The sequence below is a fragment of the Rhinolophus sinicus genome, chromosome 8 (genome assembly GCF_057876585.1).
Source record: "Rhinolophus sinicus isolate RSI-liver-muscle chromosome 8, RSI-T2T, whole genome shotgun sequence".
Taxonomy (NCBI): Eukaryota; Metazoa; Chordata; class Mammalia; order Chiroptera; family Rhinolophidae; genus Rhinolophus; species Rhinolophus sinicus.
In genome coordinates this window covers 60,265,663-60,287,743 of record NC_142508.1, presented here as the reverse complement: position 1 = coordinate 60,287,743, position 22,081 = coordinate 60,265,663, and the positions used below count along the sequence as shown (strand labels likewise).

At 42.6% G+C, this 22,081-nt stretch overlaps 1 protein-coding gene across 2 annotated transcripts in view; it reads right to left on the bottom strand.

Annotated features, from left to right (window-relative positions):
* The window catches only part of WDR59 (WD repeat domain 59), a 65,358-nt gene that overhangs the window by 31,494 nt on the left and 11,783 nt on the right, over positions 1–22,081 (bottom strand). For both annotated transcript variants that reach the window (XM_088800232.1, XM_088800233.1), the window contains exons 4-13: positions 19,900–19,985; positions 18,830–18,910; positions 16,215–16,252; positions 13,108–13,196; positions 10,670–10,786; positions 7,191–7,268; positions 4,858–5,014; positions 1,589–1,668; positions 333–465; positions 71–195 (exon numbers count right to left, since the gene is read on the bottom strand). In XM_088800232.1, the coding sequence (XP_088656358.1) occupies positions 71–195; positions 333–465; positions 1,589–1,668; positions 4,858–5,014; positions 7,191–7,268; positions 10,670–10,786; positions 13,108–13,196; positions 16,215–16,252; positions 18,830–18,910; positions 19,900–19,985 (984 nt within the window). The remainder of the gene's footprint in view (positions 1–70; positions 196–332; positions 466–1,588; positions 1,669–4,857; positions 5,015–7,190; positions 7,269–10,669; positions 10,787–13,107; positions 13,197–16,214; positions 16,253–18,829; positions 18,911–19,899; positions 19,986–22,081) is intronic.

Sequence of the window (22,081 nt, the reverse complement as noted above, 5' to 3'; positions counted from 1 at the left end):
CACAGTCCTCTGTCGCACCACCTGCCACCCGCAAGCACGAGAGACAGTGCATTAAACTCTGAACACCTACCTCCACGTTGACGTTCCGGATCTGCACATTGATGAGGGAGAACTCCTGCTGCAGAGTCTGAGGCAGTCCCGGCTGATCTGATTTCTTCTCTTCCAGGAGATTGCTTGGGGGGTCTTCCTTTAAGACTAGCAGGAGAGAGAGGTTCAGTTGTTGGCAAACATTCTGAAATTGAGCCAGAGAGTAGTTCTGGGGTATCTTCATCTTCTACAACTCTGAAATGCGTAGAGGGGCACCCCCTCTAAAACATCAGTTGACCAATTACCTTCTTCCTCCCCATGGCTTGAGTTGTGCTGGTGATCTGTGTCTTGAGTGTGGAGGATCTTCTCTGGTTCCGGCAGAAGAGAAATGCTCTCTATGAACTCATCAACACCATCTAGGATGTCATTTGCACAAAGCTGCAACAAAGGGTAGAAGATCTAGCTCTAGACAAGTCTGGAAATGATCATCACGTTTGATTAAGAGTTCTAACTTAAAAATGGGAATCGCAAAGGACAGAGATGTTGGCCAAAAACTGATACAATCAAGATAGGCTTTATCCATCAGCAACTCTCCGTAGGTAAATACTCAGGAGAATAGACTCTATTATTCCACCCTGAATTTTTCATCCTGTTCTTGTTTATGCAAACCTCCGAAAACATTATTTTAAATTCCAAGCCCTGATGGAGTTATTCGCATAACCCCAAACCAAAAATATCATAATCTTCAAAGCATTTGGAACAAGTGGTACTTTTTGGAGAAAACCGATTTGAAAGGCAGTAAGGTCATGATAATTGACCAAAATACTCAAGAGTGACTTCATACTAAGCAGTGCTGCAAATTTTATCCAGGGTTTTGTATCCACTCCATATAGAGTGCAGTGGGGGAGGCAATACAAGTGAGATTTGGTTCCCGCCTTCAAGAAATGCAGCCACCAAATGAGAAGACAGAACCCTGTGATGAGGCAGAACAAAGCAAGGGCCACAAAGCAGTTCATACCAGGTACCATTGTGGTTCATATAAGAAACATATCATTTATGGGGCAAAACCTGAAAGAGGTTTTATAGAACAGGTGTTATTTATGGCCGTAGAGGACTCAGAACATTGCAGAGTTCAAGGATAAGCTTCCCAGTCCATTTAGAAGAAGAGAAAGAAATGAAGCCCACAGGCTATTAGCTCGGTATGCTACCGACACCCTCTTACACCAGGACAAGAGAAACAGAGACCTTTAGAGGTTTTCAGCCTTAAAGTGCTGAATCCCAAAGCTGGCTCTTGAAGACCCCACACCCTAGTGTGGCACACATGAGCCACTTGGCCAACCAGCAAGTATGCGTATGTATTAAACACCTCTGTGACGTATCTTCTAACTTCCATAAATACCAGATCTTGTATTTTTTTAAACTTTACAATGTATCCAGTTACATTCCTCCACAATAGCAATGAATACATATCTTCTAACTTCCATAAATACCAGATCTTGTATTTTTTTAAACTTTACAATGTATCCAGTTACATTCCTCCACAACAGCAATGAATACATACCCTCTGCATCTGGGAATCCACCCGCCACATTCTCAAGGTCTGATCCCGTGACCATGTAACGAGCTGGTAGTCCTTGGACCCTAGAAATCACCAAGTAAAAATCCTGGAAATGTCTTTGGATTCAACATCAATTTTGCTACAGATTGCAATGGAATGAGACTCATTCATTCATTCATCCATCCATCCATTCAACAAATATTTATCGAACACCTCCTACATGCCAGGTGTTTTCCTAGGCACTAGAACTACAGCATGAACACAACAAGCTCTGTCTTTATAGATCTCACCTTCCAGTAGTGGAAACAGACAAACAAATAAACATATAATAAAATATCCAGTAGTGATAGTGTTATAAAAAATAAGTAAATTACACAGGTAAGAGGACAGAGACTGATGGCAGAGCTATTTTTAGATAGGACTCCCTGAAGAAGTCACATTTGAGCAGAAACTTAAATGAAGTGAAATAATAACTAGCAAATTAGCAAGGGAAGAGTGATGCTGGGGTTTAATGTCACATTAAACTTTCACCTCCACAAACGTTCTTCTTTTATATGCTCTAGAAGAGATGAGGATGCATACAATTTTTGTAAAATGAGTTGTTTTAAATGCATCATGACATCTTACTGTTTAAAAGGATTTTTTTTGGTAAAGCGATGCATGCATTTCTTTATAAAATGAATAATCAATCTTTAATGTTCTGAGTTGACCAAATTATATTTTCAAATATTAGGTCTGGTGAAAGGGCAATTATTCTGAAAAGGTTCGGGGTGCTTTATGAAAGAGCTTTATGAAAGATCAGGACATTTCACGGTAATCATGTAGTGTGTAGAATCTCCTTCGTGGCCATCTTCAGAGAACAAAGAATTTAGAACTAATTTCATCCAATTCCCTTGTTTTACAAATGGGGAAACTGAGGCAACAGAGAACACAATCTGTTCAAGCTAATAGGGTGAGGGAGAAAAGTTCCTTCTCTGGGTCATTGCCTTCAATCAGTGTTTCAATATATCCCTGTACACAGCTAACAAGACAGCAGCAGTCCCGAACTACTGCCTGTTACGAGTTCTACCATCTAGACTCATGTTCACGTCAACTATTTTCTGACTCCCCATCTGGCCTCTTTGCATGTCCCTGACTTTGAAGAAAAGTTGTGCCTAATTCCTTTCTAAACCCAACTGCTTTAGCTGTGCCTTTGGCCCTATTCTATCTCCTTTTCAAACGGCCTTTGCTTTCCCACATACCCCACTTCTTGCATCTTCTCCTTGCCTTCAGAAAGAGAGGGCAGCAGCCTCTGCCAATCAACCTTGCTTTTGAAGGCAACTTCATTCACAAAACCAGTTCCTGCTGCCTCTGTTTAGCTACCTTACAATCTGGCTTCCATTCTCAATCTGCTTTCGGAATGCCTCTCTTAAATACATGGCTTCCTATTTGTACAATGAAGTGCGTTTCTCTCCAGCAACACCTGAAACCAATGACCGCCACTTCCCTAATGAAGCGTCCTCTTCCTGTGGCTGTAACGTCCTGATTTCCTTGCTACCTCTCTGGGAGTTCCTACACCACAGCAAAAAACAAAATCAAAGCTTAAGATCTTCCAATAAAAATTGACTACAAAGATATGGCAGAAAAAATAAAAATTAAAATACAAGAATACATGCAGGATGATTATAGTCATAAAAGATTAAAAACAAGCACACCTAAACTGTTTTGAGGGATGCATAAATAGGCAGTAAAACCAAAAAGATAAAAACAGAAACCACTATCATCTATCAAAAGCATTAGGATAGTGTTTACTTCTGGGGAAAGAGAGGGGATTGTGATCAGGAAGCTTCTGTGATTCTAGCAGTGTTCTTTTTCTTGACCTTGGTGGTAGTTACACAGATTTTCACTTTATAATAATTTGTTAAACTGTCCATGTTTTATGCAATATTCTAGATAGATGATATAATACACAATAAAAAGGAATTTTAAAAACACCTATAACTTGTACTCAAAATTTCACAACTGGCTAGACAGTCCCAATTTACACAATTCACCCTACCACACATAGATAACTGAAAATGGGTTGCTAAAAACTTTTTATTTCAACACAAAACTACAGGCCAACCTCTCCCTGCCAGACTGCGGGGAAACTCATCATCTTTTCACAATGGCAAAATGCAAGAGATTAAGTTGAAAGCCAAAGTCATGCATGCAAACTGATGGGATAAAGACCAAGCAGCCTCATGTTTCTAGAAACAAGACAGATTATAGAAATAAAAATAGGAAAATTATGAGGATGACCAAAAGAGTCCTTTCAAAACAATTCTGGAAGAGGTTTATGAGGGTCACAAACAAGCAGGGGTCAGATGACCATTCTAATCCCAGATCTACCAGAGACCTTTCCTGGGCTCTAGACAAGACACGCTACTCCACTGCCTAACTTTCCTTCTATGATATGAAAAGACCAAGAAATATATTTCTATTCAGTAAAACATTTAGAGAGCATGGCAATAAGATCTCAAGAAAAGAGAGGTGGCAATTGAATTTGCATGGAGGGTTGGTGGAGAAACTCAGGTCGAGGGCTTCCTGACTCCCAGTGTAATTCTGACCCCACAATAGTGAGGGCTGGCTAATTAAGCTGCAATAACAAACAACCCCAAATCTCAGTAGCTTAAAGCAATGGTTTCCTGCTCACTCTACATCTCCACCTCACGCTCACTCCTGACCAGAGCAGCTCCATCTGGTGTTTCACCAGTTGCTGTGGCAGAGGCAATGAGAGCATGTAATTGCACACTAGCTGTTAATACTTCAACCCAGAAGAAACCGCATCATTTCTGTTCATGTTTCATGATCAAACCAAGTCATTTGGCCAAACCTATCTTCAATGGGATGGGACGTATGTGTGACGAGAAATGGGAGTCTGTGGTAGGCAGTACAAATGATGACCTAGGGTCTCCCTCATTAATAGAGTGGCAAGGGCAATTGTCGGGGGCTTCTCAAGGTAGTGACCCCAAAGTTTTTCAGCCCTATAAATGATCCAACAGCAAGTCTATCAATTTCTTACAGATCTCTTTCACACAGGAGAGAGACTACACTGAACATAAGAGGAGGGAACCTGGAAGAAGAACCGCAGCCTGCACACCTATCTGTGATGAAAGGTGCTGGTGCCCCTGACGCTCTGGTTCCTCAAGCCCAGCCCTGTACGGTGCGTCCTCCTCACAGCCAAACCTGACCGGAGCTGCTGCTGAACAGGGCTCAGAGGCAATCAGGCAGCGGCCTTCTCTCTCACTCACCTTCCTTCTGTTTCCTCCACTGGAACTCCAGCACCACATCATCGTGGCCCACAAAGGTATGGACTGGGGTGTTTAAGTCAAAGACATTCCACAAGAGAAGACTGTTCTCCCTCCGAAGCTGGGGAACCATCACAGTCACTAATCCATTGCTGAAAGGCTACAGCAAGAAAAGGAAAAGCAGGTCATTATCCCAGGGAGATTTAGCTGAGTCGTCAGTTACCAAACTTGGCATTCTTTCCTAACTAAAATAAATTGCGACCCATATGGGTAAAATTTTTCCAAATACCTTAAGTTGACAATCACATCTACTTTTCTTTTGGTTTTCTTTTACTTTTTCTTTGCTTTTGGAAGGGATCAGAGCAAGTGAAAAATAAAGCTAAGCCAAATACTTGGAGAAGAACTTTTAAAATATTCTAAAATAAGCGAATGGCTCTGACCGCTGCACCCTGGAACGCAGTTTCACATCCTAGCTACTCTCCCTGAGCTCCCTCTAAGAGTTACTGGGTACGTTCCCAGAGTGAGCATGCAAGGTACTCTGGGGAAAAGCCCAGAGCAGCAAGCATAATTCCTGCCATGTGGAAATGCACCAGGGGCATACCACTCGCATGAAGCGTACCCTTCCCATTGTCCCAAATACTACAGCTATTCAAAGGAAAACCTTCCAGTCAGGTTTTATTTATCAACACTCAATCTGCTAAGTAGCTAAGGGACCCATTAGATTGATAATTAGACTGTTTTTAAGGAATAAATCATCATCACCTAAAAGCACATTTATTTCTATCTCTTCTCCTGGCAGCACTCCTGGACTTCTCTGTTTATTTTTTAAGTAAACATATTAATCCAGAGAAGTATTTCAATTCATAAGAACGTCTGATTCCTTGACATGTGTTCCCAGATGCAAAAGCCACTTACTACCCAAATTATCCTCTATGCTCCATCATGCCCCAGGGTGACAGCCTAATGTATAAAGGTAGCTTTATTCATCCCTATGCTCCCTTTCAAATTGACACTAGAAGAAATATATTACCTCTGATCAGCAACTATCAATGTACCAATGGAAAAATTGTTGGAAGGTTGATAGTAGCCTGCCCTTTATATTTGTAGCATTTTATGCTTTATAAAGCATTTTCATATACAGTTTTTCAAAAGGAAGGCATATTATACGTGTACTAAATGCCACCGAATTAAACACTTTAAAATAGTGAATTTTATCACAATAAAAAAAGAAAAAAAAGGCACAGTAAAAATTATTATTCATAGTCTACAGAGGAAAAAAATCGCTGCTCAAAAACCTCAGGTGGCTTGCTCATGGCCACACAGATATTAAATGTCTCATTGCAGCATTATTCACAATAGCCAAGGTAGGGAAACAACCTAATCGCCCATCAACAAATGAATACATTAAAGAAAATGTGACACTGGCACACACACACACCAATGGAATATTTCAGCTATGAGAAAGAAGGAAATCCTACCATTTACTACAACATGGATAAGCCTTGAGAGCATTATGCTAAGTGAAATAAGTCAGAGAAAGACAAATACTGTATGATATCACTTATATGTAAAAATCTAAAAAAGCTGAACTCTTAGAAACAGAGTAGAATGGCAGTTACCAGGGGCTGAGGAGTGAGGGAAATAAGGAGACGTTAGTCAGAGTTCAAACTTCCAGTTATAAGATGAATAAGTTCTGGGGATCCAATGTACAGCATAGTGACTATAGCTAAGGACACTGTATTACATACTTGAAAGTTGCTAAGATCTGAAATGTTCTCATGACCAAAACAAATGGTAATTATGTGAGGCAATGGAAGTGTTTTCTATGTTGGTAATCATTTTGTAGTGTGTAAGTATGCCAAGTCAATACACTGTATACCTTGAATTTATACAATATTTTATGTCAATTGTATGTCAACAAAGGTTGGGGGGGGCGGAATGGGAGACTAAATGGCATTGCTGGGCCTAAAACCCAGGTCTTCTGAATCTAAAGCCAGAGTTCTTCCCACCACAATCCACTGACCACAAGCCTCTCAACGCTCTGCCTCCATCTCACCCTCTTCCCCTGCCATCAGTGACCACCTTCACACTGCCGAGCTTCCCAGTCCAGCTATGGTTAGCAATTCTAGGACAGATTCTTACCCAACATTCCAAGGGCAAATTATTGAACAGGTAATACCTTTTATGCCATCATGACCACCACGTTCCCCCCCCAAATCAAGATAGACAGAAAGAAAACATTGCCTCACAAAGAAAATAAGAAAATGGCCCTTGGCCCCTTGTGTCTGGAACACCAAGATGGAAGTTTCCCAGCACCAGATAGGTGTCACACTCACAGTGTATCTGGCCTTCCAGACAGGCACCTGGCAAGGGAGAATATTGAGGTATTTCCGAGGCTGGCGGTAATCCCAGAACTAGAAGAAAGAAAGCAAGATAATTTGTGAAATAAATGCCATTAAAAGAAACTCAACTATTGAAATAAGCACAGTCTTCAAACCACTGCTTTCGGTCCTGCAGAGATCCATTTCAATACTGCATTTCAGTCACCCCACAACCATGCTACTGTGACATCGACACAAAGAAAAACTCCCTTTCACTTTTATAAACATTGCAGGAGAATTCCGGACTTCTTGAGGACCACCCCTCGGGGCAGATCACTGTCAACGTGCCTTACCCAACCTTCGGAGTTGAAAGAGTGACACATTTTCACCCTGTATCACTTTTACACCACGTAGGGTAATTTAACTAATAACAATAGCTGAAATATACTGACTACTTATTGCATTTCAGACAGATGTTTAGAGTTTCAAGCTTTTTATCCATTTAACCTTTACAACAACCGTATAATGGATGTTATTAATCTCTTTTGCAAATGGAGAAGCTAAATTACTAAATTCCTAAACTTGCCCAAGATCATGCAGGAAAATGTGGCTGTGGACTATCTGTGCACCAGCCCACTCACATACACACTCACTCACCCACGCCACCCTGGAAGGTGTGGAACTCGCAGTGGCAGAATTACACAAAGGTGAGCCAGATACAAATCTGCCTTAGAGATGCCTATGCTTTTAATGGAGAGACAAATATACTTAGATCTCAAGCACCTGTTAGGAATGCAGAAAGTGGCAGAGCGCCAAAGGCAGGAGGACCAAGACTGAAACTGTGAACGATTCAGGGATTAAGAAATTATTTTCACAAACAGATGACAGGAGCCACACTGGAAAAGTGTGGCAGTTTCTTAAAAAGTTAAACACACGCATACCATATGCTATGACCCAGTGATCCCACTCCTACATATTCATCCTGGAAAACTGAAAACTTCTGTTCACAGAAAAATCTATACATGAATGGTTACAGCAGCTCTATTCACAATCACCAAAAACTGGAAACAGCCCGAATATCCTTCAACAGGCCAACAGATAATAAGTTGTAGTATATCCATAAAGTGGATTACTACTCAGCAATAAAAAGTGTACAAATTACTGATTCTTAAAACAACTTGGGGGCAGCCAGTTGGCTCAGAGGTTGGAGCGCAACGCTCATAACACCAAGGTCGCCGATTCGATTCCTAAGTGGGCCAGTGAGCTGCGCCCTCCACAACTAGATTGAAAACAATGTCTCGACTTGGATCTGAGCTGTGCCACCCCCCCCCAAACTAGATTGAAAAAAAAAAAAAAATAACAACTTGACATGGAGCTGATGGGTGCTGGAAAAACACTGTCCCCCGATATTCCTCAATAAAAATTAAAAAAATTAAAAATAAAACAACTTGGATGACTCTCAAAGGTGCTATGCTGAGTGAAAAAAGCCAACCTTAAAAAGTTATGTACTGCATGATTCAATTTTAATGACATTCTCAAAAACACAAAACTATAGTGATGGAGAACAAACAGTGGTTGCCAGGAGTCAGGTGTTGGGGAAGGATGTGACTGCAAAGGGACAGCATGAGGTAATTCTTATTTCTCCTGACAACACTTTTTTGCCAAATTCAGGTCCCATATTCAAATAATCAAATTGTTAAGCTGTCTTTTCCATCTAAACTGCTTTTGGGTTTCCCAGATAGCCACAGGGTAAACTATAACTTGCTCCCTCAACTTATAAAAAAAAAAGAAACCAGAAATCACCAGGTTAAGCTTGGCATGCTCCAGATTTTTAATTAGCTCAACACTTGGTGAATGCTTTCCTGCTACCAAGTCCACCGTATGTGAAAAACTAGTCATAAATGAGAAGTTCAACCTCTCTGGGTTAATTATATACCAGTAAAATATTATTACCATGAATGCATTTCAGCAATTGTTTACTTTTCAGGTTGGAAATGAATGTTTATCCATGTTCATTTATAAAGACTGGCATGATGATTAACAAAATTAATCCTTTTTTTAAAAAAGGATTTTGTTTCCAAGTTTAAATATGCTCATCAATTGGTGACAATTATATAATTGATGGGTTAAATTAGAGGACCTGAAGATCTGACAAAGTCCTGTTTGTGACATATTCTTATTTTCAAGGCAATCAGTGCTGGAGTCCAATATATGAATAGAGGATTTCACCGTTTCAATCTGATAGAATTGGTTATTATAATAAATTAACCAGAGCCATGCCATCCTCCCATCCATATTCATCCATAGGTGATTTCAGCCTTATCTACAAATTACTAAAAACAATGGTTGAATATCATACGAAGTGCCTGTAAATTACTTTTATGGTTATGTTATATACAGTGACAAACTTGAGGACCTTAAAGAAAGAGGCAGAGGTCAATTGGCTGGTTTCTTGTTCCTGAACTTAGGAGACAAAAACCCAAATTCCAAACAAACAAACAAATTAACAACAAGAAGAAAAAAAACAGGTCTGGGACATAAAAGTAAATTACAACGCTAGGGGATTTACAAACCTCAAGCCAGAAGTTAACGTTTAAGCCTTAGTATGATTCTAGTTTTGCTAACGATACCAAGAGGACGTTGTACACGCCTATGTAAATAAAACAAAACATATAAGTTACATATAAATTAGTGATGCTGAATCACAAAATTGCTAAGCAAACTTATGTGGTCAAATCTCTGTCCTTCTGGGCAGAGACCTAACCACAAGGAGAAACCGTGGGGCGAGGCTGGCTCTGTGCCCTGCGTCGTTTTGAACAGGGTGCATGCACATGACATCCCAGGAGGAGAGGAAAAACAACAGAAACACTGCACTCCAAGATAAACCAAAAATAACAGGGTCACCAAAACACATAAAATCTTGAGCATTTCCTGTAAGTTAGAGAATCTCTAACAAAACGACTCTATCCCTAACTTTCTCAATGCTGATGGTCTGCAGATGTTGTAATTTTACAGATACGATACTTGTGTGAGAAATTTTCCACCCCAGATATGCTAATCATAAACTTGGTAATCTTAACAATTCTGTGGGCTTTTCTGCTGTATTTACATATCTGTTGTGCTTTTTTATCTTTCTTTTTTTTTTTTGATAAGTCAGTCCTGAAATCTGACTTCCGGCAACTTCTTTGCAAGTAAACTGCTTTTCCTTTCTAAGTGCTTTTGTCTCTGACTTCCTTTCATAAAGGGAAAGGAGAAAACCCTCTGAACAAAGTCCAGGAGCCATCTCAGATACATAGTAAGCCATCTCAGATACATAGTACTATATCATCACTCCTGCTGGTCTACATAACCAGGTTTACCTGCCTAGCTCCCCAAGAAGTACATGCACCCCTGAAAACCACACACTATACTAACATACTGTAGTTTTCCTTCCCAGGAGTGTGCTGTCACACAATCTAATGCCTCCCCCAACTGCCCCAGTGGGTACCACTCACCTTGACAGAGTTGTCTTGACTGGAGGTAGCAAGCACGTGCTCACTGTCCGGGTGCCAGTCCAGGCCATGGATTTTGGAGAGGTGAGCTGCTAGATATTCCACTGCTGTACTGGGTTTCTGCAAAGGATCAGCACTGAGTGTTGTCAATTTAGAAAGAACTTACTGAGTGTCTACGTAACAGTCTGCTAGGTACTGAGTGGGGATACAGGAATGCTACCAGACACTGTCTCTATCCATAAGAAACTCCAATTTGTTTTGTTTAAAACAAAACAACAACAGAAAGACTTACCCAGCTCTCCTTCAAGCATGCTCTATACATGGGCCTATGAGCCTAACTTCTCCCTGCTCCAGCCCCATGCACGGCTTTAATGAAGGATACGAGCTAATGGGTACTTTTCCGGTTTAGAAGTATGGTCTGCAATTCCCACTCCCCTTCCTCACAATCACCCAAGAAGAGGGGCTGTGACATCCAAACAGACCCAACCTCAATCCTGAGGCAAAAACCACCAATCTTTTTTTTTTTTCCCCTTCTCCCATCTCCCTCCCACTCCGGTTCAAGCCATTGTTTCTCAGTCTAGTTATGTAGGACACAGCTCCCTGGCCCATGCTGGTATTAGCAGCATTTTCACTTCTATAATTAGCATTAGTCTATGAGGTTAAAAGTGCAGTTTCCAGAACCAGCCTCCCTGAATTCAAATCCTAGCAACAAACTGTGCCTCAGTTTACTCATCTGTAGAATAGGGATAAAAATAGTGACTACTTTAAAGGCTAGCTATAAAGAGAAATAAATCAGTGTTCTTAGAACAATGTCAGCACATAATATACGTTTAGTAAATGTTAATATTATTAGTCTATATGAGTTTGAATGAAATTCAACATTATCACTAATACTGCACTTTTTAAGCCTCTGATGTTTACGGCCGTTAGTGCTGGTTTAACACTCGAAAAGTGCCAGAGAAGTAAAAATATGACCAAAAAGTTTTACAATCCATCGGAGCAGAAGTCCTAAGTATTAATAACCAAAAATAAAGTTTAAACCCTTTCAATGAAATTGATAAAAGGCTAGAAAGGAACACTTTGGCAGTATATTTCTACAAGATAAGGAACACAGGTACTGTTTTGGAAAACAGGTACTGACAGAGTTCATAACTAAATGTCACATTGTTTATTTTGCCTATGGCTTTGAAAATAGTCTATGGCAAATAGGTATGCACTACAATTAACCAAATATTTTATTTAAACCATTTACTATATTTAAATGCTATGCTAGTGACAGAAGAAGTAACACCAATCATCAATTTAAGAAACAAAGAGAGGGAAAGAATAACTATTACCAGACTGGACTAAAGGTATAGACAAAAACTAACATGTGGAAGATAGACCCATCCACCCTCTACTTATAAAATCACCTTCTCACCTAAGACCTACCTAGGGCAGAGGGCTTTGGCTAGCACACCAACCCAGCACGATCCCAGTCTATGCTTTACATCCCTCTCCTCTCTCCAACTGTAAGACCTTCTCCACAGCTAGAAGAGGAAGGGAGCAGGGCAGCCAGAAGCAAAGCTGAGACTTTCCAGTCAGCACCCAAGTTGGGACAGCCCCTGAACAAGTCTCAGGAAAACTCAAAGTAGGTGCTACCCAAAAGGCTGAGGTTCTCTAGGCTCAGGTTTCACAAAGCAGGAAGCAGTATTCATACCCCAGATCTTACATGAAGCTGACTGCACTATGCATTAGTACCCAATCATCTGGCAATTAGAAATGTGGGAGGCCTCTTCCCTGAATCATTCTTCTCATTGATGCAAACATACCAAATTTCCAACAGACAGCTGCAGCCTGGGACCCTACCCCTCTTTCACACCTGTCAGTTACATGGGCTGCTTCAGGGAGAACACGTGGTTTGTAAGCGCTTTGGAGGGTGACAGGACAGCTAGGCTTCTAAGGGAGGAGCTGACCATACTGAGTACCCACCTCAGTGATTGACACCAGAGGTACTCAGGATGGTATATGTCCGGGAACAGCTAGTTTTCCCTTTGCAACCTGAGGCAGCTGACCTTCTAGAATAGAGTCGGGACCCCCAGGTTTGATCTCTCCTCCATGATACACTCACTATTAATATAACCTTTACTGTAAAGATAAGGCAACAGAGGCTTGATGAAGTGTAGTGGCTCAACTGATATACTCAGCAGGCAGCAAAATGAGACTCACGCCACATTCATTTCTTAACCACTGATCACAATGTCTCACTTCCCTATATTCCATCAACACCAGTTTGATGGGGAATCAAATGTCATCTGGTACTGGGATTTTAAAATGGCGATTTACCATGCTGCATAGGGCACCCTAGACTCTCACAGACAAGCCCTGCTAATCACAACATTCTCTTTGTATCCTCTGGGAGTGATTAAAGGCCAACTGGGGGAAAAAGAGAGATTACTCACCCGCTTGTCCCATATCCTTACATCCCCGTCATGACTGGTAGCAAGGCAATTAGCATTTTTTTTATTCCATTTGACCTGTGAGGCACCCGCTGCAAAGAAAAATCAGAGGGAGAAAGCTGCTGCCCTCAACACCTTCAGAAGCAGAGGGGAGCATATCCAGGGGAGCGGGATAATGAGTTCCAGTTGAATAAGCACAGAATCCTTCAACTTTCTGTGATTGCACCAACTCCATCATTAAAGATAAAATGAAGCCAAAAAGATAAATGAATTAAATAACACATGGGAACAGGATCAGAGTCTCGTATTTGAAGAAATACCTTCACTTAGGAAAAAAATCTAAAAGTTACCTCCGAGCAGCATCAGTAGGGAAATGTAATTTCTTAGAGAGCAGAAGTTGAGCTTAGCTCTGCTGGTTAGTAATTGACTCATCACACAACCTGGCCCTTCACCATCTCCAGCCACCAGCTTGCACTCCCAACCAGAAGAGCCTCAGCTCAGGGCCTGCTCCTTCCTTTTTTTTGGAGGAACAGTCTTGGAAAAACAAAGCCCACAGCTGAAGCTCAGATGAAGCATAAGCTCCAGTTCTGCCCTCAGAAGGTTTTGTGCACCCCCCACATCTCCTCGTCAGCAGTCACACGTCTACTGCCCTGCGGTGAGTCAGGGAAAGGGAACACCCTGGCACTGGGTGAACTCAGGCCTTTTGCATTCTGCCCAGACAAAGAGGTAACAATGACAAAAGAGCCAATTAGGAGAGGAGGCACACTGTAAGATGCCAGAAGGGGCTGAGACGTGGAAAACTGAGGCATAACAGTAATTCTAGCCATCTCTTAAAAATAATTAACTTAATCAACCCAGAACCAAACAATGGCCCTCCTTCTTGCCTCTCCTTGTCCTTGCTCAAACAATACATATTTCCACTTTGACACCTCTCCTCTTGGGTGGGTGGTTATTACTGAGGACGCCATAGTAGAGCCAGGGCTTTGGAGAACAATCTGATCCAAGAAGTCTAGAGATCTTAATAGATAAAGTAAGAACTTAGGATGTAACAGGAAATAAGATCCAGGACTTAACCTTTCTTGGTTTTGGTGAGGGTATTTGTTTGTTTGTTGTGTCTTTTTTGTCCTTGAGATGCAGGGAAAATACTTTTTCCAGTGCGAGTGTGGGGAGGGTGTCCATCAGACCAGGAAGCCTCCCAAAGATTCTGGGAACCCCCTACTTCAATCTGCTTGACTAGGATCATGACACCGGGGTCACACAGAGGTCCCACAATGTAAGAGTCCCGGATGCAGAGAACACTTGGAGCACATGGACATGCTCTCACTGACTCTCTTCCCCGAAGGTATGAACAATGTACTCCCGGAGAGCTGAGGACCACAGACGTGGAGAGCAGCAGTACCCAAGGCTGCACCTTCCAGGGAAGGTTAGATGGGACAGCTTACAAAGGTCCACAAGCCTCCCAGTTGCTTCTTTCTCCCAGGGCAGCCTTACCACTACTGAGAAACCTGGCTGAGGTGCAAAAAATGAAAAAGTCTCCTAATTCTATTTTTTTGAAAGACCTATAAAAGAAAGCAATTAGAATAAGTGGGCTGAAAAAAAAGAACTGTCTTTATTTTTAGGGTTGTTCTATGACCAATCTAACTTAGAAACCTGTTGAATGGAAATAAAGTCAGAGGAATGTGATCGAGGATTTCCAGACCATTTGTATTTTTATTCACTGGGATATCCTCTGCTACCAGGTCTATGGACCATTCTATGTCTGAGACCGTAAGTGCCTAAAAGGTGGGGGAAATACCAGATCAACGGAATCATTAAGCCCTTAGCACAGAGGCACAGTACATCCAAGTAACAAACATTTACGGAGCATCCCCTCGGGTCAGGCAGACATACTGACCTTGGTCTGCAGCAATGAGCCAGACAGAGATGGCCCCTAACCCTAAGCTGCTTCATACAATCGTGATGCTAAATGCCTTTAACTGATGAGACATGGGGGTGCAGGGGAAAAGATAAGAATCATGCAATCATTTTGGAATAAACACCAAATCAGAATTCAAATGTAACAAGAAGATACAAAGGAGCAGGACACAAGAGATAGATATGTTTTTATCAAGAATGCCAAAATGCAAAACTGATATATCGGTTTCATCACTGTAAGGTATACCAGCGCCACAACCAAGCTCTACTCCCAGGAAATAGTGGGAAAACGCCACAACAGTCCCAATGCAAAATCTCCAAAATAGTCAATTTCAATTGACTCTGAGCAATGAAAACAGGTAAATCAGAAAGTAATTTCAAAGACTCAGTGCATCCATATTAAATGACACCAGAGGGACACAATCAGCATCATCTAGATTGGGGAGAAACCACAGGACAAACAACCGGGTTTCTTCAATAAATAAACCGCAGGAAAAGAAAAACAAATCAAAAAAGGAGAGGGAGAAGAACCCTACCGATTAAAAAAAGATGAGAAATGCATCAACCACTTGCAAGCACTGACTTTGCTTGGATTCTGATTCAAATAATTCGTAAGGGAAAAGAGAGAGGAGGGGGGTGGGGGAAGAGAGACTATTGGGGAAATTTGAATACTATTTAAATATTTGATGATAATAAAGGGCTATTGTTAATATTTTTAGGAATGTTAATGATATTGTGATTATGTTTTTTTCTGTAAAACATTCTTCTCTTGTAAAAAATACTGCAAAATATTTGTTGATGAAATGAACCTGGGATTTGCATCAAAATAATCCCAGGGGGATGGGGTCGGGGGTGGGACAGTGGGTAGAGGTAAAGATGACATAAGAGTGGCCATACAGTGGATGGGGAACACAAGGCAGTTCATTTTCTTCTATTTTTTTAAACATTTGAAATTTTCCACAATAACAAGTTTAAGAACAAACCAATCTGGTTCCTGCCCCTGAATTCTGAAATAAGTCCCTGACCACACTCAACAGTCCTGACTCTAACTTCTAAGAGCAGCATGAAGCAAGCTCCTTGCAATATGAAACTTACGATTCCACCCAGCCATGATCACACATGGGGAGTGGGGTGGTCAGTGTGAGAGCTAGAAGGAAAGGAATGAAGACAAGCTGGGGGGCGGAATATACACTCACCTACAGCAGACAGTGCAATGGTAGGTTTCCTCGTGTCTCTGAAATATAAAAGTCAGAAATCAAATGCCCAATTCATCTGCCACCATCCACCTGTACACACATTTCTTCTTTCCTTTCAGTGGGTACTTGGAGTTCAGTGGGAACGTGAGGGCCTTAATAAAGTGTAAAAAGAAGCCAGTCTCCCTCCAGGTAGATTAACTTTGTCAGTCACTTCAATTGAGGCTGAGTCTGAATTTCAAATCATATAGCTGTATCCACAGAATAAGAATTACATGATTCAGCATGGCCTGGGTGACCCTGATGGATGAGCAGAAATGCCCAAAGAATACCCTCCTGGTGTCATTTCTCGTAATAGAACAAGGGGACAGTCATGCGGGGAGGCATAACTCTGCAGGAAGCTTCCCATCAGCATTTCAAAGGTGGAGTGAAAAACTACTCTGGATGTTCACAATCGCCAAGAGGTGAAAGCAGCCCCTGTCCATCAACTGATGAATGGATGAACAAACTGTGGTCTACAGATACAATGGAATAGCATTAGGCCTTAAAAAGGAAGGAAATCATGTCACATGCTACACCATGGATGAACCTTAAGGGCATTATGCTAAGTCAAATCAGTCAGTCCTGAAAGGACAAATATTGTATGATTCCACTTATATGAGGTCCCTAGAGGTGTCAAATTCATAGAGACAGAAAGTAGAGTGGTGGTTGCCAGGAGCTAGCGGGAGGGGGAAATGGGAAGTAGTTTAATGAGTACAAAGTTTTAGCTTTGCGGGGTGGCCAGGTGGCTCAGCTGATTAGAGCACAAGCTCTGAACAACAGGGTTGCCAGTTCGATTAACACATGGGCCAGTGAGCTGCACCCTCCACAACTAGATTGAAGACAAAGAGCTGCAGCTCTGCTGAGCTACTGGAGGGGTGGCCGGATGGCTCAGTTGGTTAGAGCGCGAGCTCTCAACAACAAAGTTGCCGGTTCAATTCCCACATGGGATGGTGGGCTGTGCCCCCTCCAACTAAAGACTGAAAACGCCAACTGGACTTGGTGGAGCTGAACTGCGCCCTCCACAACTAGATTGAAGGACAACGACTTGGAGCTGATGGGCCCTGGAGGAATACACTGTTCCCCAATAAAAAAATAAAAAAATTTTATTTTAGCTTCGCAAGATGAAAACATTCTAGAGATCTGTTCACAACAATGTGAATGTACTTAACACTACTGGCTGTACACTTTAAAATGGTGAAGATGGTACATTTTATGTTCTCTGTTTTATAGCCAATTAACAAAAAACAACAACAACAAACTACTCCTGGAGACAACGGGAGACTCTTGGAGGAAGAGGCTCATGATTCACTACAAATGGTAAAACGAGAGCTGGGCAGCACGGTAGAGCTAGGGGGCCAGACAAGGCCAATCTGCAGCTCGGCTTACTATTTAGAAAACCTGAAAGGAACTGTCATTTCAGTGTCTTGTAATCTTTAAGTTATGAAAACAATTGATTCATGTCAACGAGGAATACTCTACACCGGCCCCAAGGCTCCCGGGGTACTCTGTTTGTTTAAGAGCTTCTCTCCTCCATTTCCCTGGATTTTGTGCTCCTTGCCTCCCTCTGGCTCTGCCTTTAGACTAATCACCTCTGAAGGGCTTATCTGTATGGAATGCAGGTGAAGTCAGCGGACATACCTTTACTCCTGAAGAATCCCTTTCACTGGTCTGTCAGGTCTGTCATACCTCCATACCTGGCTAGTTTTCTACCTACAGTCCACCTTCCAGTGTAAAATATCACAAAGCCACTGCCACTTCGGAGCAGAGCAGCCTCGTGAGGGGAAAGTGTCCCATCTGGGGGACTCTACAGACTACACCCTCTAGTGAGTCACCTCTGTTATGGAAAAGGAAACCTTGCTCTACAAAGGGAGAGAGGAAAAGACGTTTGCTAAGCACTTATACCATGCCAGGACCTGGGTTTCACTCTTCCCTCCATAAAGAGTAACCCTACCAGGGTTACTCAGCCCCCTCTTACCGATGGGGAACTGAAGACTCACAAAGAGCAGGCAAAGAGCTGAGCTGATGTATCTCGTAGCACTGCCTTCTGTAGCAGTTGTGTCTGTGCCCATTAAAATCCCCCCTTCCTCACCTGCCACTTCAGTAAACTCCAGCCTGACTTCCGAATGCCAGTACCTGTGTTTCTTTACCAAAGAGACCTCCCTGGTTCCTGAAGCCCATTTTGCAAAGCTTTCTGATAGGACTGAAGTGCTAAGGAATTAAGGCCCCTGGGGACAACCAATGATGGACAGTGACAGCACCCTCACTTCCTTAGCCTTGGGGGGACACCTCTGAGGAGATGGCTTTACACTAGCACTTAGTGGTCCCCAGTAATACTAAGCCCCACCTGTTCACAGTGGTACCCAGGTGAAGAACGCACCCTCTATTTGGGGCCCTGCCGATCCTGTCTCTCTTCTTTATCCCTACAGTGTTTCTTTTGCCTCCTAAATAATGTATCTGGCAAGTATCCTTGTCTCAGGGTCTGCATCTAGGGGGAACCAAACTAAGACACCTGATCTCGAAAACGAAGGTCCGAAATTGCCCGACACCAAGTGGCTATGCCTCCTAATTGTCCTTACTTGATATCCCACACGTAGATGTAGGTGTCCACAGAGCTGGTAACCAGGAGATCGGGCTCAAACACTGCCCAGTCCAAGTCGCTGGGGACACAAGAGACAAACAAAACATTGAAGAGATAAAAATTCAAAGTCTGGTTCCAAAGCACTAGCAGATTTAGTCTCTGGTGACTTCAGAAAGTCACTGTTAACAGACCTCTTAATACAGTTTAGGCTGAGATTCTCCAAAGTTCTTTGGGAATGAACAAGATTTAACTGAGTTCTGAAGGAAATGTTCAGGTCCTTCCCTTGGCATCGGAAACACGAAGCAATTTTTCATTTACTGTCTTCTACATCGGACTCAACCACAGGGACCCTGAGTAAGCCCAGTATCTCTTAAAGCAGTGCAAGCTGCCCAGCTGCCATACAGCTTCCAGGAGGGCAAGCAGGCCTGTGGTCCTCCTCACGCCCTCACTCACAGAAAGGCAGTTCCTACACGAACAGTTAGCACAGGCTGGGGGTCTAGCCTTTCCCATCACCTCTAAGGTCCACCTCAGCACTCCTGCACTCCCTGCTGCTACTTCCCAGAACAAATTTTCCCCACCCAGAAACAGGGACCCAGGGAAAGGGTGGATGAAGGAACACTCCAAAAGCAACTGGAAGGCCACGAGTGTAAGGCAAATGTGCATCTAGATAATGGACTGTGACGTAGCTCTATGTGGTGACCCACAGCTGCCGGAGAAAAGAGCACAAGCCTTCTCCCTGCTGTCTCTGGACTCCTGGGCACTGCGAGCTGTGACCTGAGGGATTCCCTGCATAACATCGCCTCCCTCCTGAGGCAAAAATCAGCTCGAATCCTTCCTCTGGACTGGCTGCACCTGTTTTCTGGGCTCGGGGTTAACACTGCATGGATGCTGGTTGTTCTCTGCTGTGAAAGCCATCACCTAAGTGCAAACTAACAATCTAAAAGCCACCCAGGGCTGACGCAACACAGAGAATCAAGCTGTGGAAAGAGGAGGGTGCTTTCATTTCGTTCCCCAAAGGACTGGGACAAAGCGAGACAGTCCAGGGAGCTGTGGAGGGCTGGTGCTTACCTGATTACACGTGTGTGGCCTTGTAAGGTTGTGCCAACTTCCCCACTGCCATCTTTCCACTTATAAAGGTCGACTCGTTGGTTACTCTGAAAAGAAACAAGGGAAAGAAGGCAGCAGGTAGTACATCAGAATATACGCTCTCACCCCAATCTGCTGAAGGCCGAGAAGGGGAAGCCATGTAGAAAACAACTTGCATGGCAAAGATCCTACAGGTTGAACTTTTTTTTAAAAAAGCCATCAGAAATAAATATAATTAACATTTGAGCTAACCTCAACTCAGTACAGCAAACTCTGAATTTCAAAATGGAAAGGCAGTATATCTTCAAAATGAACCCATCTTGAACAGTCAGAGCTGAACTGAAGCTACAGATGCACCACGAAGCATGTGAGTTATGGGTAATGGCGATGTCCCCCAACCACTGGAAGGTCACACACCCATCTCTCTAGCTGCTGTTGCACTAGATTTTTTAACTCACTCTTCCCATTATTAAATGCCTAGAGTCCATCTACCACACTTACAAAACAGATGCATAAGAAAGAAAACGACCACCACCAAAACGGAGAGCTGCCGGGAGCTGCTGTGAGCAGTCGACCGACTACTGGTGACCGAATACCTCAGTGGGGTGAGCGCAAGGCTCCTAATACCAGCCTGGGCCAGGGAGCTGTGTCCTGCACAACTAGACTGAGAAACAACAGCTTGCACCGGAGTGGGGGGGGGGGGGAGCGATGGAAGAAAGGGGGGAAAAAAGTATATAAAAAAACTATTACAACTCGACAGCAAAAAGACAAGCAACCCAATTTAAAAACGGACAGTTAAGAGTACGAATTGCTGGTTCAATTCCCACATGGGATGGTGGGCTGCGTCCCCTGCAACTAAAGACTGAAAACGGCAACTGGACTTGGAGCTGAGCTGCGCCCTCCACAACTAGATTGAAGGACAGAGACTTGGAGCTTATGCGCCCTGGAGAAACACACTGTTCCCCAATATTCCCCAATAAAAAAAAATTTTAAATAACTAAATAAATAAAAGCACACTTCTTTTTTAAAAAATGGACAAAGGATTTGAATAGATATTTCTCCAAAAAAACACACAGATATACAAATGGCCAACAGGTGTTAGGGAAATGCAAATCAAAACCACAGTGAGGTACCACTTTACACCCACTAGGGTGGCTATCATTTTTTTTTTTTTAAATAAAACAGGAAATAACAAATTTTGGTGAAAATGGGGAGAAACTGGAACCCTTGCACATTGCTGGTGGTGCCGTAAAACAGTCCGCCACTGTAGAAAAGTGTGATGGTTCCTCAAAAAGGTAAACACACATTTACCATATGACCCCACAAATCCACTCATAGCTATATACCAAAATGAAGTACTCAAAAAGTACATGTACACACAGTGCATATTGGCACTATTCACAAACGCCAACCCAAACGTCCATCAGTGGTGAACGGATAAACAAAATGTAGTCTATCCATCAATGGAGTATTATTCAGTCATAAAAAGCAGTGAAGTAGTGATACCTGCTACAACACGGATAAAGAAGCCAGACACAAAAAGTTACGTGTTGCATGATTCCATTTATATGAAATACCCAGAATAGATGAATCCATAAAGACAGAACACAGACTGGTGGTTGCCAGGGGCTATGGGGCGGGGGAAATGGGGAGAAATTGCTTAATTGTAAGGGGTCTTACAATGAAGTGATGGATTTTTGGGAACTACACAGAGGTAGGTCATGGTCACACAACATTGTGAATGCAGTAATGACACTAAAGTGTCACTTTTAAATGATTGTCTTTTTTAAAAAAGGCTGTCTTCCTTGCCACTCCTAAATAAATGCAGTGTTAATCCACTTGCACCGAGTACTGAGGGGTCGGCCTAAATCACTGCTTCCCAATCAGGGGTGACTTTGCTTCCCAGAGGACATTTAACAATGTCTAGAGACATTTTGGTTGTCACTATGAGGAGGGAGAAGGAGGATGCTACAGGAATCTAGTAGGCAGGGGCCGAGGATGCTACTAAATGCTGAGGCACAGAACAGCCCCCACCTCAAAGAATTATCTGACCTAACTTGTCTATACTGCCACGGTTGAGAAACCCTGGACCAAATGATCAGGAGCTGAGCATGAGAGGGGAGCTAAAGGGCATCAAGGTGTAAGCCAACAGAAAGAGCAACCG